Genomic DNA, 17381 nt, shown 5'->3' with positions numbered 1-17381 from the left:
GTTAGTGCTTATTTGCAGTGAAAACCCTTCGCACACTATCACGTATCTACGCACGCGACTAGTAGTTTTCCGTCACCAGTTTTCATGAGTTGTTCAGTTGATTTTAGTTTAGCGTCCCTTTCAGCAGCGAGGCTATATGAGACGTGGACCTGCTGATTAACGTGGAATCTGAACCACATGAGCACCCGCCGGGAATCGAACCCGGGTCTCCCACGCCAAAGGCGCACACGCTAACCGCTTAGCCACGGAGGAGCTCTCACCAGTTTTCAGTTCACTATAGGACCACGCTCGAAATTATTGAATTGCACAATAGGCATCTTTCTGACATTGCAGACACCAACTGTAATCTATCTATAGTAGATTTGTACACATGCTATTTATAGGGTTAATATTTTTGAAATAAGAATTCGGAATATTTTTGCTTTGAATAAAACAGTTACATAAGGTTACTCAGTCCTTAGCTTTTCTATGAAAATATACTTTCTCTTCGGCATTTTGAAGCATAGTAGACCAGCGTCATATCAAGTAAGCCGTTCTTAGATATTACCATGTCCGGTAGTGGCACTACTCTCATAACGTAACAGTATTTCCAAGGCAATTAATCTGACATTGTTATGAAGAAGGCTATAGATTTCTTGGTCCATGAATATCAAAATCCTCAAATTGTGAAACAATTCTGCGTTTCGGAGAATTTTTTCGGGACGCCAGGACACCAAGTAGTACTGAGGGATAATTCTGTAAAAGTACGGGATGTATACGAACCTTAGTCATATCTGAGGGCCAACTACTCGTAGTGCTGCATCTCTTTTAAAGGCATTAACCACTCTGCTCCCTACAGAATAAGTGTGCTTAAATATTGAAACCAATACCAACATTGCATTTCAATGCATATATTCTGTGGTCAAATTTCCCACAAACCAGACGATGTGTTGGGTTCTTAGATGAATTTCCATTAACTTTGTTGTAGAAAAGTGATGTGTATTTCAAAAGTAACAGATTAGTATATTGATTTTTGATATTTGCATTAAACTCAAATAAAGTATTGTTGAGTAAAACTGGTCATGTATCTTTTTAAAAACGATACTATGTATTCTTTATCACAATATAAACTTAAGCATACCGCCACCTCTACTTGGAAGAAGTACATTGAAATTCATACAGTACTTTTGTTCTAAATAGCTCTTTTAATATACCTCTCCTTAACTCAATTTTCAGGATGATCACGCTTCAGCACAAAATAGATGGCGCCAATATGGCATTACAGTATTTCACGTCAAGAGAATGGGACTTTAGCTGCAATAATGTGTTGGAGTTGTTGAAAGAAATTGATGACGTAGATGACAAGAAATTTAATTTTGACATCAGACATTTACCTTGGGATTCCTACATTACAGTTTACGTTAGTGGAATGCAGAAGTTCATTATGAAAGAAAACCCAAAACATAAGACGAAAGCAAGATCATACTTCAACAGGTTGGTCATTTTCAAATAAACTAAATAATCATTGGTCTCTAGTTTGCGTTAGCGAATGTTGAATGAGATTAGACTGATTTTTCTTATAAGTTATGTGTCCTTCGAACATAGTGAATTGGCCACTTTGTCATATTAAGTGTTATTACTCAGTATTTTTAATGTGGCAGCCGATCTCTTATACAGCATGCGAGTAATTTAGATCGTTGCTATTATTTGTCTTACTGGAATCATGTTTGAACATCAGACTTGAATCATTTCTTAGCTTGTCGTCATAGATCTCAGCCAAATTTCGTAGACCCCTTGAGCAGATCTTGAGTATTCAGCGATATTGCATTTTGTGAAGTGTAACTCACTGTAACATATTATAGTGTTTCTTTCTGTATGTGATGAGTTTTATTCTTTCTGAAGTCTCTGCTGTTACATTTCTGCACTCCGAAATACTTCGAAGTTGTTATTTCATAAACGATTGTGAGGAGGGGATATATATGTGTAGTTTCCTGAATTATTTTATAGATTTACCATAATATAACAACTGTATCTCATTAACATATGGATGGGTTGAAATTACAATGGTGTAAGCCACTTTTCCACAGAAACTAACTCTGGATAAGGTAAACTTAAAACAGAGCTTCATTCTAATGATAAATGAAGCACTATTTTTTCTTTAAATTTATTACGGTACCTTTTACGTTAATTTCTGTACATCAAAGAAAATGTGTAACTCGTTCATAACATAACTTGAACTCGTCCATATTCTTTAATTCTTAGTATTTTTTTATGTAAGAACAATTAATTTAGAAGCAACTAGTTATTTTAATGTTTGATTACAAGTTAACTAGTTATAGGCTACGTATTCAATGAAAAAGACAACATGTACACGACTGCAGTCAACCATTCTAACAAATCATATATCAATTTTATTTTATATAACAAATTGGCTTAACTCACCATTTTTGTTTTCTTGAAAACCTTATGTCTAACCAAGAAATTTCATATAAAAGCAATATATATGATAACAGTGCCATATGTCTTACATCACTTAGGAAAACGGCGAAATTAGTTTACAATCTTGGTGTCTTCTCATGTATTTTAAACGCATAGTAGTTAGACTGCACATGAATGTTCTGTACTTTACATTCCCATATGTTATGAAGAGTAAGAATGACACAGTGTGGTCCGTAAGTTCCCAGACTGATACTTCTCCCACTTTCCTACGAACGTTATTTGTGGGACAGAGATTGGATTACGCAATGCTAGGCCTACTCAACAGGTGTACAAAATTCCGTTAGCTAGTAGTTTAAAAGACAAGACATGTGATTCACAGCACTGTTGGTCTGTGTCAACGGGTGAAATGGATGAGAAGGACAAACTTCGTGCAGCGATTAAATTCTGCTATAAAGACAATATACCAGCAACAGACACGCTTAAAGTGATTCAGAAAACTTACGATAAATCAATGGGTCAAATAGCCGTATTTGAGAGGCACAAATGATTTATGCAGGGTAGGGAGCCAGTTACGAGATTGCTACTATCGCCAAAATGGTCAAAGGAGATCGAAAAGTGTCGTGTCGGTTAATAGTAGATATACTCAATATGCCAAAAACAAGTTTTACGAATTTCAGTCGAAGGCTTGAGAAAACGGAAAGTTCGCGCAAGATTTATTCCGCAGTTTCTGGTTCAAAAACAAATCGTAGTTTTGCACTATCAACCTTACTCCCCACACATGTTTCTGCCCTATTAATTTCAGTTCCCGAAATTGAAGTTACAACTAAAGTGTGAAAAATTCTATACCATCAAGGAGATTTTAAACAAAATGACCGACCACCTAAACAGTATTCCGGCTAAAGAGTTTTCCAAGACTATTAAAGAGTTGGAAATACGTGCTGAAAAGTGTATTGCATCAAATGGAACCTATGGAGCCTATTTTGAACAAACAAACGATACCAGCCTTCTTATTTTTCTTACAATGGCTATAGGCCGGGAACTTATCGACCGCACTTTATACAAAGAAGTAGTATATTCATTTCTGTATATTTGATAATCTCTGTTTATATGGGAAAAAATTAAATTTCGTTTAAACGTACCCTCTAGAATCGTTCCACATCGGACAAAAGTAAATCACGAGAAAAAGTAGCTCCATTGAATAATATTAAATGATGCCTTAAGCGACGTAAAGTTTTGAATGTTTTTATTCATATCTTGGACAGAAGTAGTGGAGGTAGAACTGCACCTTACCTTAAGCTCCAAAATTTCAAATTGGGAGAGAGTAGTGTGATATATTGTTTTTGAATATCTTTTCACTACAAACATAAATCTGATATTATTTTGAAAATGCTTTGAATTAAGTTATTATTTGTGGAAATTTAAATGCTCCCACGTAATGCTCTGTTATTTTATATTTAGTTACGGATAGCGAATTGAAGTAATTTTAGATATTTTTTCCTGAAACAAACTGCTACTGAAATTTCAATCAATTTCAATGTTAAATTTCATCTATTACACAAAACGAGTTGTTTGTGGGAAAGTTCGAAAACAATTTTTCATTTACTTTGTTTCTATAACACCACAACAATAATTTTGGTTAAGTGTAATTACAATAAGGTTTTGAAATTACATACTTTTAAGCAGTGTGTCAATCTCTAACAGTTCTTGCATTATCTCCAAACCGGTTTGAAATATCAAAGACCTTCAGATCTATTGACAACAATCTATGCAATTGGACGAGATACTTACATAAGTAGTTTGTCGAAATTAAATGCTTTGGAGAGATAACCAAATTTTCAATCCCTTGTAACTTGGTTAGTATTACTTAATTGAAACCCGTATCATATATCGTATCATAATTATAATCATCAACATCATCATCCTAAGTATTCTGCTCTTATTGGCAGGTCACTTGCCGCAGCTAACAAGGAAAACTTCCGAAAATGATAGTTGCAGTAAAAAATGTGACCTATGCCAATTGAAAGAGCTGTAACAGACATGATCATTCACAAAAAAAAAAAAAAAAAAAAAAAAAAAAAATCTGCCCATAGCAATAGGTTCAAGAAATATAAGGGGTGGAAGTTCGGGAAACAGCAAGGTTGGACAAGGGAGAAAAGTGCAAATTCCGAAAAAAAGGGGGGCACGGCAAAATACAATGCTGACAAGTTATGTATAGAAAGAGACTTGCTACAATAGGGAAGAAATGAAGGCCACCATTGGGGTTAACAGTGTTGCCAACTGCAATGAAAAGTACATGTTTTGCAAAGAGCACTACATGAAGTGAGTGCAATATTCAGTGTCAACCTCTCATGTAGAACATAAGATATGACGTGAATAATCAGTGGTACAATCTAACAAAATAAAATAGAAAAAACAGAAGTACGAAAAATACGGAAAAGACGGAGTTGGTCATAATGCGCCACATTTGATCACGAGCTGTGCATATGAGAATGAACAAAACAAGAAAGCACGAACTATGCAGGAAACCGACGTACCTAGAGTCGAAAAGAAAAACGCGTTCCAAAGTTGGTAACACTGGCCATGAAAATCCAGACAACTCTAATATAGTTAGGCCACTCGCTTCACAAAAAGAAAATTCCGGTAACAGGCATTAGCCTTTGCATCATTTTTGCATGCTCGTCAACATTGTACGTGTAATTGTTCGATGAGACAATGGTCCAAACAGAAGATACATTTGCAGTGAGCACAGCGGAATACTGCCAATCCGGCACACATGGTATAATGATCGACTGTGAATGTCTCGAAACAGTACTCTAGAGGTGTCGGAACCTTTGGTGGTCTGTCTATCACATATCCACACCTGTAAAAAGCAAATGTAATCAATTGCTTGAATAAACATGCCGTAAATTGGTAATGGGTTAAGGTTTGAAGTTTCTGAAATGTTAAAGTTAGTATCTGATAACACAAGCTCTGTAACGTAGCGCACAAAGTTCTTGTATTGTCTAAAAAAGTAAGCATCAAGTGGTTGTACCAGACCCGTACAAACAGGAGGGATCAGCTCAACTTTGAAATTCACTCCGGATGGTACATGCTCGTAGAGCAAGTTGGTGTCTTTGTTCGCTGTCCAAAAATCAACAAGTAGCACATCAGTTTGGTTTCTTTCTGCTAAATTTGGCCAAAACATGTTGGCATAAAACACACTTAAATCACTCTTCCGCATGATTGAGGTTGTATTTGGGAAGGCCTTAGTGTTCGGAAGAGTTGACAAAGAGTTTTTGGTCTTCTGGGGAAAGGTTCCTTTGCCTTCTGCCACTTGTACATACATTGGTGACAAGAGAGTTCCACATCATATACGAATGTGATGTTGCAGAGATCGATCCAACAACACCGTAAACATGTTTTGCACATTTTGATCGCAACACGCGATGAGTATGCATTTCCTTGTCAAATCTACTCTGATCGGTATTGAACAATTGAAAGGGCGTGATGGCGTGACTATCAAGCATTGTCCTGATCTTGGTTCGGAAAGAGTGTGCCAAAGTAGCCAGTTCATGCTCTTTCGTAGAGAACTGTCTGTTAATCTTGTGTGTGATCACTCGCACACCAATATTGTAGCGATTCTTAAATTTATAGACCCAGGATTCCGAGGCCTTAAATCTATTATGTTGATCCATGGCGTGTTTGATGCGGAGACCTCATACTCGTAATGTCTTGTCATGTATTCTGGCGCCAGATTCTTCGTGTTCCTTGAACCAACGGTAAACTTAGCGGTTTATATTGTCCACAGTTACCGGCGGGGAAGAGAATTACTTCTTCTTGATCCGTGCGAGATCCATATATGTCCTGATGCAGCGATGTCTGTGCATGACGGCTTTCAATGATCTTCGTCGCGAACCGTCCGGATTGTCGTAACAGTAGTACAAATAAGCCTTTTTCTTCTTGGGTGCATCAGAATCTATTGTACGAGTTCGTGGACGGCCAACCTACGGAGGAGACGGAACATAGGAAGAACTGCTGCCGCTACATCCCGACAACTGTGAGGGAGACCTAACACTTGGAGCTACATGGGTGGATGTGCTCGGCTGCGATTCAACACGCACGAAGTCAGCACTCGCATCTTCAATACCTTCATTAGATGCATCAAATATATCAGTACCGAGACATACAAGTGTCTGATAATGATCAAAGACAATAGCATCATTACGTAGTTCCTCCTAGATTCTGTGAAACACCTACAGATCCTCTGCACTCGGTGGATCGCTACTTGTACCAAACTCCTTAACCAAGAGAGTGATGACAATTTGCGGCTTCCTTCCTGAAAGAGTCACAAACAAGGGGGACGTATCACTAAAGGGGAGATAAACATGTTCAAATACGTATGGCTACAAGACGAGACGATACAATATTGTTGTAGTATTTTTACAAGACAAGAACTACAGTTTTTGTAGTAATACTACCTACAAAACGAAATGTCAAATCGTTTTCATGAGACAGGCTCAAAGCTTGTCTCGTGGGTATCATTAAAATATTGTGTTCTAGTCACGTAAGCTGAATATTTAGGTGAAGCTAGGACAAACTGGAACAGAATTTTGGACAGCCGTTTTTAGATGACAGATTGGTGTTGAAAACAATGGATCAAAGACGACCACTGAACTCTATAACTCCACATGGTGGAAAGTAACACACTGTTGCATTTTGATAGAATATCTCTGGCATTTGTGACCTAAACTACCTGAGCGATTTTAACAAGTGGTATTTTGGATTTGTCGTGATCCGTACTGTGTCCTGGGTTATATGAAAGTATGAAAAATAAATCCAACATGGCGGAAATCAACTTTCTTCCAAACCTGTAATTTTGGGATATTGCGAAAAGATTTACAGTTGTAGAACGTGTTCCATCGTTTCCAACACATGTTATTATCTCACACCAAAAGAACTTTTTATGAAAGTAAAATGGGCCATGTTTATTTTTTCAGAAATTTATATAACCCAGGACACAACATAGATCAAGACGAATCCAACTTGATCGTTCTGCTACGTTGGAATTATGAAAATTGTTCCAATAGTATACTTTGCTCTATCGTTGGCAGCACACACAAGAACCGCTGTAAATAATTCTTTTGCAATTTAATTCTGGAGTCATTGCTGCTTTTACAGGACTATAGGGCTATTATACACGTAATATGAATCAACCGTTAAAATCAAATTGATAGAACTCCCGGTCTGGTGTCGCCCCCTTTGTTTGTTAGGCATGCCCTTGAAAGCTCTTTACCGCGCGGTTTGACATTTAACCTAGGGTTTTCGAACCCTTTCCCAAGTGCGGCACATAAAAGGTGTGACCTTTATTATCAGAAAATACCAAATTCAAGACTATGGCGAACGTAGGTAAAGAAGTCCGTAAAGGAAGTGAGGAACACCTGGATGATTTATGGCTTTAATGGTCCAAAAATTAATACAATCTTGAGTAAATTCCCCAAACTCCTGAATTTTGCCTTTTAAGTACATGCAAACGTAACCACAAGTATGATTTGGTTTCACTTCACACAATTCTTCTAACACTACTAGCTGAAATGCCCCGAATTGTACGGGGAGATTTGTTGAATCTTTTGAACTACTGCTATTTTCTACTATTACTACCACACTACTAACTACTGCTACTACTACTAGTAGTAGTACTAGTACTACCAACTAGACCTACTACTACTACTACGGCGACATCGACTTGGATAATGTCATTAATGTATTAATGTAATGTAATGAAAAAACAGTGGATTTCAATCTAATATCGGTTATTTTGGGCACTTTTTACACGCCCCCTGTCCTAGCGCCGCCCATTTGGGTGGTAGGGGTGTTTAACATAATTTCGTGCCATACTGTAAACTATATGAGTACAAAGTTAGGCTGAAATTACTCCAGGCGTTCTTAAGTTACTCCATTAAAACCATTCCTGGCGTGAAAACCCCATTTAAAAAGCATTGTGTGTACTTCGACCCCCTGGAAAAAAGGATAAGTTATAGGGGCTAAACCCTACAGTGTTTGTTACCTGGTATATTTTTGTCACGTTTGCTCAAAATCTGTGCAACCGTGTAGGGAATGTGAAATTTAAAAACGCATAATCTATGCACTTTTATCCTTCAAAGTTGAGTTTTCTGCACTTTTCCTCACCCATAACTTGGAAAGAATCGCGCTTTACATAATATGCATTCACTTATTTTTGTTTTGTTCTTTTTTCTTTCTTCGTTTCAACCCCAAACGCTGACATTGCAATTAGTGAACTCCTTGTATTGATTATGTGCACATGTTACACAAAGTTCAGTTTTCTCGTATTTAATCGCCACAAATGTTTTTGTTGTACTACCCTTTACTACTAATCCAGCATGATCATTCGTACAGAGGTTAATGCTTACCTTTAGCAGCAGATTATGAGCCACCTTGACCAGTCAATTGAAGGAAAGCAAGTGACTTACGAGTGTTTGCAGCGCACTCTTTTCCTTTCCTGTGATAGCATTTGTCTGTTTTTTTTTACACCTTCTCCCTCCCACTGATCTTACGGTTCTTATTTGTTCATCATGTGCTGCTATCTGCTGTACTATCACCGCCTATCCAGAGTGTCACACCTATCACGACTGACAGTTGCAAAGCTAAAAAAAATGACATCCAGTTGTGCAGGAAAGTACCCATGTCAGCGAGTGACAAACTTCTGTGAGACGCAAAGTCCCCCATCATAGGGTCCCAGGGGCCAATTTCAAAATTTCAAATGGCACCATCAGTCGAGTTATATTTCTTTCGATAAATCTTGGAATATGCAACAACACATATCAGAAATATTTACAATATGGGATTTCAAAATGGCAGCCAAAAATATCTGCTCGGTGACAAGAACAACTTGCATTTTTGGCGGCCATTTTGAAACCCGTGTTTCATATAGCAAATGTGTCTTATAGGCGACCAAAAATATCATCCGCCCCCTGTTCCCATTTGAAATGTTGCGGTTGACCCCTCGAGCCTTATGATGGGGGCCAGAGGGGACTTCCTTCTTAAAAAGTTTTCTTGGCCCTCGACATGAGTACATTCCTGTGCAATTGGATTTGCAACATCTCGTTTCGCTTCGCAGCAATTTGAGATCACAATGTTCGATGCCATGTTAAGACAATTATATTTGTGGCGGCTATTTTGAAAACCATGCTTAATATAGCAAATGTTTCCTATAGGTGTTGTTGCACATTCCATGATCTATCGAAAGAGGTACCACTCGGTCCCTGTTGCCATTTGAAAGTTTGAAGTTGGCTCCTGGGGCCCTATGATGGAGATCCTGGGGGCACTTGCTTCTCACAGACTTTTATCACCCCCTGACATTGGTACATTCCTGCACAACTGGATCCGTCATATTTTTGTTCGTTTCGCAAATCTTTCAGGTCACAAAGTTTGTAGGGACACCCTGTATATTCCCACATACGACCCAACCATGACATAATGTTCACTACTTGTGTTATCGGTTGTTGGCTCAACCCAACCATTTCATGTTCCCGACTTGACATTGCCTCAATCACTCCAGCATTGATGCATTCCTAGTAATGCCTGTTGCCAGAATTTTCTTTTTGTGAAGCGAGTGGCCTAACTATATGAGACTTGTCTGGATTTCCATAGCCAGTGTTGCCAACTTTGGAACGCGTTTTTCTTTACGACTCTAGGTACGTCGGTTTCCTGCATAGTTCGTGCTTTCTTGTTTCGTTCATTCTAATATACACAGCTCGTGATCAAATGTGGCGCATTATGGCCAACTCCGTCTTTTCCGTATTTTTCGTACTTCTGTTTTTCTATTTTCTTTTGTTAGATTGTACCACTGATTATATACGTCATATCTTATGTTCTACATGACAGGTTGACACTGAATTTTGCGCTCACTTCATATAGTGCTCTTTGCAAAACATGTACTTTTCATTGCAGTTGGCAACACTGTTAACCTCAATGGTGGCCTTCATTTCTTCCCTATTGTGGCAAGTCTCTTTCTATACATAACTTGTCAGCATTGTATTTTGCCGTGCCCCCCTTTTTTTTTTTCGGAATTTGCACTTTTCTACCCTTGTCCAACCTTGCTGTTTCCCGAACTTCCACCCCTTATATTTCTTGAATCTATTGCTATGGGCAGCTAATTTCTAGTGAATGCTCATGTCTGTTACAGCTCTTTCAATTGGCATAGGTCACATCTTTCACTGCAACTATCATTTTCGGAAGGTTCCCTTGTGAGAATCTTCCATGCTCCAAGGTCCTTCGCTAATCTCTTCGTCTTCATGTTTGATCTTTCTCTTTTTAAAACATCCATTAACTGAACTATTGATTGGAAACAGGGAATATGTACAATTTTTTACAATTTTAAACTGAGATAGCAGATTTGTTCCTTTAAGATAGCTACATCGTTAAGTAGATGTTAAGTAGTAGACGTTAAGTAGTACATCGTTAGTAGTAGACGTTAAGTAGTAGATGTTAAGTAGTACATCGTTAAGTAGTTGATAGCTACATCGTTAAGTACAGTAAGTACTAATCTTTCCGTCGGTGTTGCTCCACACGCACGACTTCTCCGTGGTGGAGGTCTTGATGTTGGCTTCCCGACTGATTTGCGCTTCTTCTGGTCACCGTGGGTCACATGACTAGCAACTACCCAATTAATGTAACATTGTCCACCATTGGTTGATGACCAAAAATTGTCCAATCAGGGATATGCTTCTTTTATATTTTCGTAAGACCCGACGCAAAAAAGTCTCTCAGCAACTTTTCGAACAAAGAGTTATCGTTTTGGGCACACACACATATATAAAGACAAAATTAACTTTGGCGTCTTTGAGTCGGAAATGACGATAAGATTGATTTCGCTGTTGCTAACTTATGGCCTTTTCACCAGAATTGAGTGGGAAAACTAATAAGGTGAACGTTTTAATTTTCTTTCTTTGACGAGCGTCCCGCTGTCGATAGGATTGTCCACCCTGTTATATATATATATATATATATATATATATATATATATATATATATATATAGATAGATAGATAGATAGATAGATAGATAGATAGATATAGATATAGATATATATCATTGTATGTATCTATAATTGATTATTTTCTTGTCTTTCTGTTTCAGGTTGGTCATTGTGGACAGACTGATAAAGATGTTTTTGAAAACTATAGTCTTCTTCGTATTTATCATGACCATGTCGAAAGGCTTACGATTATATTTGAGAGTGTGAACCAATTAAAAGGATAAGCATTAAAATATATTAGAAAGAAAATGCTCCAAGGAAGAACTTGGCGAGCAAATTATGAGAATGAATACGTAGATTGAAGACGTTGCGAAACGGATAAAACTTTTACAGTTTCATTGATCTTCTGGAAAAAGAGGATGCTGGAGATGGAACAATATAACGTTTGCTTGTTTTCTTGTTTTGAGTTTATCGTCTCTTATGAGGACCGAAATTATATGATACGTAGACCAACATTTTTAACGTAACTAATGAATCAATGTATTTTAGTGGAAATTAAATCTCTAGGTCTGCCGCATCATAATTTAATCCCGAGGGAACTCATAAAGCTAGATGGAGCTGCAAATAAATTGTGCCTTTCTATCAGCAACACCTTCAATATTTGTACTACTATTTTTAATATGTAGATGCTCAAAACGTGAAACTACTCTAAGTTATTATTATTTTTATTTCTAGCACTACTATTCTTATTCTTATTATTCGAATGTGCCTATATTTTAGAGATATTTTATTATAATCCCCTTTCTTTTACATTCTTAATTAATGTCGTATTGTACAATTTTAGAATTTTATTTTGGAACCAAACTTTTATTTTTAAGACTTGGTAAAAGACGACATAAGAAAATTATTCTCAAAGAAATTATATTGCTTTCTAAATAACGTGTTGTAGTTCAACTTGAAAAGCATTTGAAGAAGCTTGTAAGGGAGTATGAAATTTTTAAATGCAAACCAAACTTCAATTGTCATTTCTTTTCTAGAAGAGATGTTTTCTGATCATCACTTTAATTCAAAAATTAAAATTTATATTGGAAAATGAAAACATATTTATTTGACTCCAAGTTGGTCTAGTAGTTACCGTGTACGCCTTAGGCGTACGTGATTCCTGGTTCAATTCCCTGTTGGAGGATATTATAAACATTTTAATGCATTACAATTGTTTAAACTATAGGTTCACGTGTCACATAGCCACGGCGGAGAAAAGGGACGCTAAACTTCAATAAACAATGACAAAAAGTACTTATGTAATTTGAAACATGATCTAGTTCAAATACTTTTAATAATATAGGCCTGTTATTGGCACATCATAAAGTCAATGGACATAAATGAAATTAATCACTACCTACTGTTTTAAGGAGTTTGATTTCTAATAACTTATTTGTTTACCCTTTCCGTGTGACCGTCCGAGCCAAAAATCTCAAGAACTGCTTGCAAAGTCTTTCCAAAATGCATCAGGAATTAGAATGTCTAATTTAAAGGATTACAATCATTGATAGAAGTGCCAGAACAGAAGAAAACAGAAGTTGTAGAAATAAACCATCTTCGTTACTAACGTTAATCACTATAAAGCACAAACGGTAAAGTATAGCGAGAATGATTTTATGCAATCGATTAAGCGCGCCAGGATTATATTTCATCTTCAGTCCAACCTCTTCGCAAAAATCGGAATTTGAAAAATCAACCACTTCCGGTTTCAACGTTGATTGTTATAAACTAGAAACGGTTAACACATAGCGAGGAATGTGTTTCTGCAAACTATCCAGCGTCCCAAGAATATATTTCATCTCCAAATTAATTTGTCTAAAAGTGGAAGTCGAAAGTATTATAATCACCTCTTGTTTTAATATTAATTGAAAAAATATCGCGCAATGCAAACCGATCTCTCACGCGTAGTTCCCGTGACCTACTACTTATTATATACTAATGAAATTAGATGCAGAAATTTACAATTTATATTTTTATATCCAACAGTTTAAATCGATGTAAAGAAGGTAAAAATTCTGTCGAAAGAATTAATTACGGTACGTTTTTTTATATTTAAAATATGGATGATCGTTTTTTTTATATCTCCATGCTTTTCGTTGGAAAATAATTCTTGAATTTCGTGTATTTAGCTTTTCTTTAAAAATCTGTATTCTCAACTTGTTTTCGACTCAGCTATAAGAAGGTATGTGTACTACTGTATGTGATGAAAAGTTTCTTTTGATACCCAGAGTTTAAATGAAATATTAATTTATTTTCATTGTAGTTTTCTTATACTTTACAATTAGGAAAGTTAACGTACTTGTTTCAGATTACAATACAGGACGTAAAACTTTTGCAATGACTTCCGTTAGAGTTTGTTGTAAAATATAACAATTATAATTTGTGAAATTAGAATGTTAATATGAATAGTGACAATCATACTATGTTTGTTGGTGTAGTAATGAATCTGGGACTTCATGTCACATAATACATATATTATTTGAAGATAAAAGAATTTCAAAATTTATACATAGTTACATGGCTTTTGGAAATATCAACATGAATTAAATCTTGGAAAATCATCAAGTAAATTATTAATAATTTACGTTATTATGGTATATATTTATAAAAAGTAAAAAATACGGCTATCAAAAAAGAAACACATAGTATGTACATATTAATATAACAGCAAGTGCTTTTAATTGTTTCAACAGATTTTATAGTCTTCCTCATGTCTGAAATTCAAATTGAATATGACTAATTTTACATGGTAAAATGAAGAACTTGTTCAAATTAACGTAGCATTAATTTCTTTCATCACTATAACTATAAAATGTGTAAACAACTCATATAACACCACCATTTTTGTTCATAAGAATAATCAGAATAGCAAATTTTAGCCTACGCCTTTAATTATTTTCATCTCATCATCAGAAATTATAAGGAAACTTCATTTGATTACTCAGTCCTCTACACTAACTTGTATACCACTTAACAAAGAAATAACCTTTTGGAAAATAGGAAAGGAAATAATAATTATGTTAACAAACGACTCCAGATTATGTTAGGGTGGGTCGTCTTTATCTTTAGTTGATTATTTCACACTAGCTCTGCTTAATATTTGCATGCTTTTCTAATTTAAACACTCAATACTTTCTTTATGTTGTGGATAATGCTTCCACTTATGTTGCAAATAATATCTTATTAATATTTACCCTTGTTAAACTTGCATACCAAGTGTTATGCTAATATATTATTGTGTTATTGATAAACTGGCTATTAGGCAGTGTGATCCTTTTAAGATCATATACGGCTTTCTTCTATTGTACGAGCGACATTTGCAATCACTTAAGATATTTTTTCTTCTAATTCTATTCTTTAGGAAGAAAGTCAATAATCATAAAATATTATTATATTGTTATAATGTGTGTATACTTGATTTATACTACGTAAATACAAATTAGGCACTTACATTTACATTTAATAGCAATTGAGGACACATTTCTCATATGATATGCAATTTTTTCCAGATTGCTTACACCAAATTTCATATTAAAGACATGAATGAATACGCCGTGATAACGATCTTTTTCAAACTACAATTTACAATTATGTGTTTAAATGTAAGATCCAGCACTCCATTGTTAGAAACTGACAACAAAATTGATAACTACCAGAATATAACATAAATATTAAATCACTTCGATATTAATGAGACGGTAATTTCAAGTGTCCCACTTGCTATGTTAGTAGAAAAATGTAAGCTTGAATGTGGTGGTAAATGTATCTCTATCATCTGCAGCCTCTGACTTTGAGGCTGATGCATTTAATTTGTACAAGTGAGTGGCAGATTTGCGTCCTCTAATAAAAAATTCATGTATCAAATTTAAAGAGATACGTAATATTAGACAAGCAAATCTTGTAATCACATTCTTCTCTTAGGGCAGAATTTCAAAAATAAATAAACTCTATATTTCTTTCAGCCTATACTTCAATCTAAGTACTTATACACGATCTCAAGTTTTAGGACTAACTTTTAGGTGACATCCATTTTGTGATGCAGTTTATTAAAAGCTCCATCTTACATTCTAATGCTCTATTGACTTGAACCCAACAGTTTTACATCCTAGACTCAACGGATTCGGAGATTGGGTGAAAAATGAGACATTTGTGAGCAGGGTATCACAGTAGTAGCGTGCTTACCCCTAGTTTGAGGGGCCGTTCTCCTGTTTCTCCCATATTTTCATTCTATCAATTTCTTTCATAATCATTCATTAATAGTTCATTTCCTCTAGTGTACACGGTATAACCGTGGGACATAAAATTGAAACAAAAGTATAAGAGTGTGTCAATTTGTTTACTGTTAATTTATAACTAGAATATAAAATTTGTTAGGCATTGAGTTTAGAGTTATATTATTGATCACGTAGAGTATGCTTTCTAGATTAAGTTTGTATGGAGCTAACTCCTCTTTTGAGAATAAAACTATACATAGCGTGTTAATTTTAAATGTTAGCCCAGAACCTTAACAAGATATTTGCCCACAAGAGTTAGAATTTAGGATATGTGTACACACTAAGTGCTTGGGTATGGAAAACGTTGAGTACTTAAGGAAGGTGAGAAAATAATTATTTGCGTTTTTTATAGTAGATTTTACAACGAATTTCAATTTTAACGGAATGTTTCATGTATAACATTTTTTACTTGAAATTTGATCTTTTTCGATAAATGTATTCTCAGTCAATTGACGTATTTATTACTTTACTTTGATTGTTTCAGAAATATAATTTACATTAACTAATTTATATGAAAAGCAAATAAATAAAGTACCGTTCTCTATTTACTTTTTGAAAAAGTATTTAGATATGAAGCGTTGAGAGCAAGAGTGTATTTCAGCTAAAAAATAATATGCTGCAAATAATAGAAATAGTATATCCTACAAAACAAGAGTCCCTTTCGAGATCTTGTTACAGTGACGTCTCGTTTCGAAAGGCGTATAAATTTATTCTGAAAAAGCTGTATATTGTCTCATATTTCGTCATATTAATCCTGTCTCCTCTCGCCCCGTGGGTAACCCTTATTATTGAACAGGACATTTTTGGTTTCAATATTGCAGCAATCTACATAAATTTTTGAGTATTATGAAACTTTTAAATGTCATAAATAGCAGTTTTTGAATATTATAAAAGTTTTAAATGTAATAAATATTAAGGAGAGGACAATGTTAATCGAATTTCAGTGGTGGGTAGGAATGGTCACTATATTTCAAAAGTTTTCATTACTCTCTACGAATCATATCTTAAATTGTTACTACATATATTGTAAACAAATTAGTGGTAACATATACATATTGTTCTTATGTTGGCAATAAATTTATTGCTTTGTATGTTTCGTAAATGATTTAAAAAAAATCCTTTCCCTTATCATGTAGTAAAAAACGTCATGGATTGTTTTGGATCTTGTAAGGTAGTGGTAAGAGTTCAAGATAACATTGATCTTCGCCTTGAAAACCTAAGTAATCCTAACAACGTAACAAATTTGAGAATTTACTGCACAAACAACGTATGGATGAACGTCAACGAATATCTAGAAGTCTTGTCATTATTTATTAAAAACGTTGATACAGAGGAAGGAAATTAAATTTACTGAACTGTGAACAAGCAAAAATGTATTTATTGAAATGTTACATATAATGTGATTGTAATGTATGCTACAACGCTTGGATTTCCATAAAAACAAACTTGAATCTATGTAATACATAATGAAATTCTGTGTCCTTTACGAATTTCAAGCTGTAACGAACAGTAGAAAGCGGTGTATCTGACACCTCATAGCGGTAATAGCAAAAGTGGGAGAGGAAACGGTCATCATTGTAGAAGCAGTTATACTTGAAGGGTATGATATTCTCATAGGCAGGGTTATAAGGACTCTGCACAAGGGATTTTTCAAAGTGATGACAGGATTACAG

At 35.3% G+C, this 17381-nt stretch overlaps 1 protein-coding gene across 2 annotated transcripts in view; it reads left to right on the top strand.

Moving 5' to 3' along the window:
- LOC145694872 (putative fatty acyl-CoA reductase CG5065) overlaps positions 1-16754 on the top strand; it is a 57165-nt gene extending 40411 nt beyond the window's left edge. For both annotated transcript variants that reach the window (XM_081771579.1, XM_081771577.1), the window contains exons 8-9: positions 1216-1473; positions 11554-16754. In XM_081771579.1, coding sequence (XP_081627705.1) covers positions 1216-1473; positions 11554-11659 — 364 coding nt within the window. In that variant the 3' untranslated portion in view covers positions 11660-16754. The remainder of the gene's footprint in view (positions 1-1215; positions 1474-11553) is intronic.
- The last annotated feature ends 627 nt before the right edge of the window (positions 16755-17381 follow it).

Source organism: Thermobia domestica, chromosome 9 (assembly GCF_964235325.1).
Source record: "Thermobia domestica chromosome 9, izTheDome1.hap1.1, whole genome shotgun sequence".
Taxonomy (NCBI): domain Eukaryota; kingdom Metazoa; phylum Arthropoda; class Insecta; order Zygentoma; family Lepismatidae; genus Thermobia; species Thermobia domestica.
The sequence above is the reverse complement of the archived record's forward strand: the minus strand, read 5'-3'. Positions and strand labels throughout refer to the sequence as shown.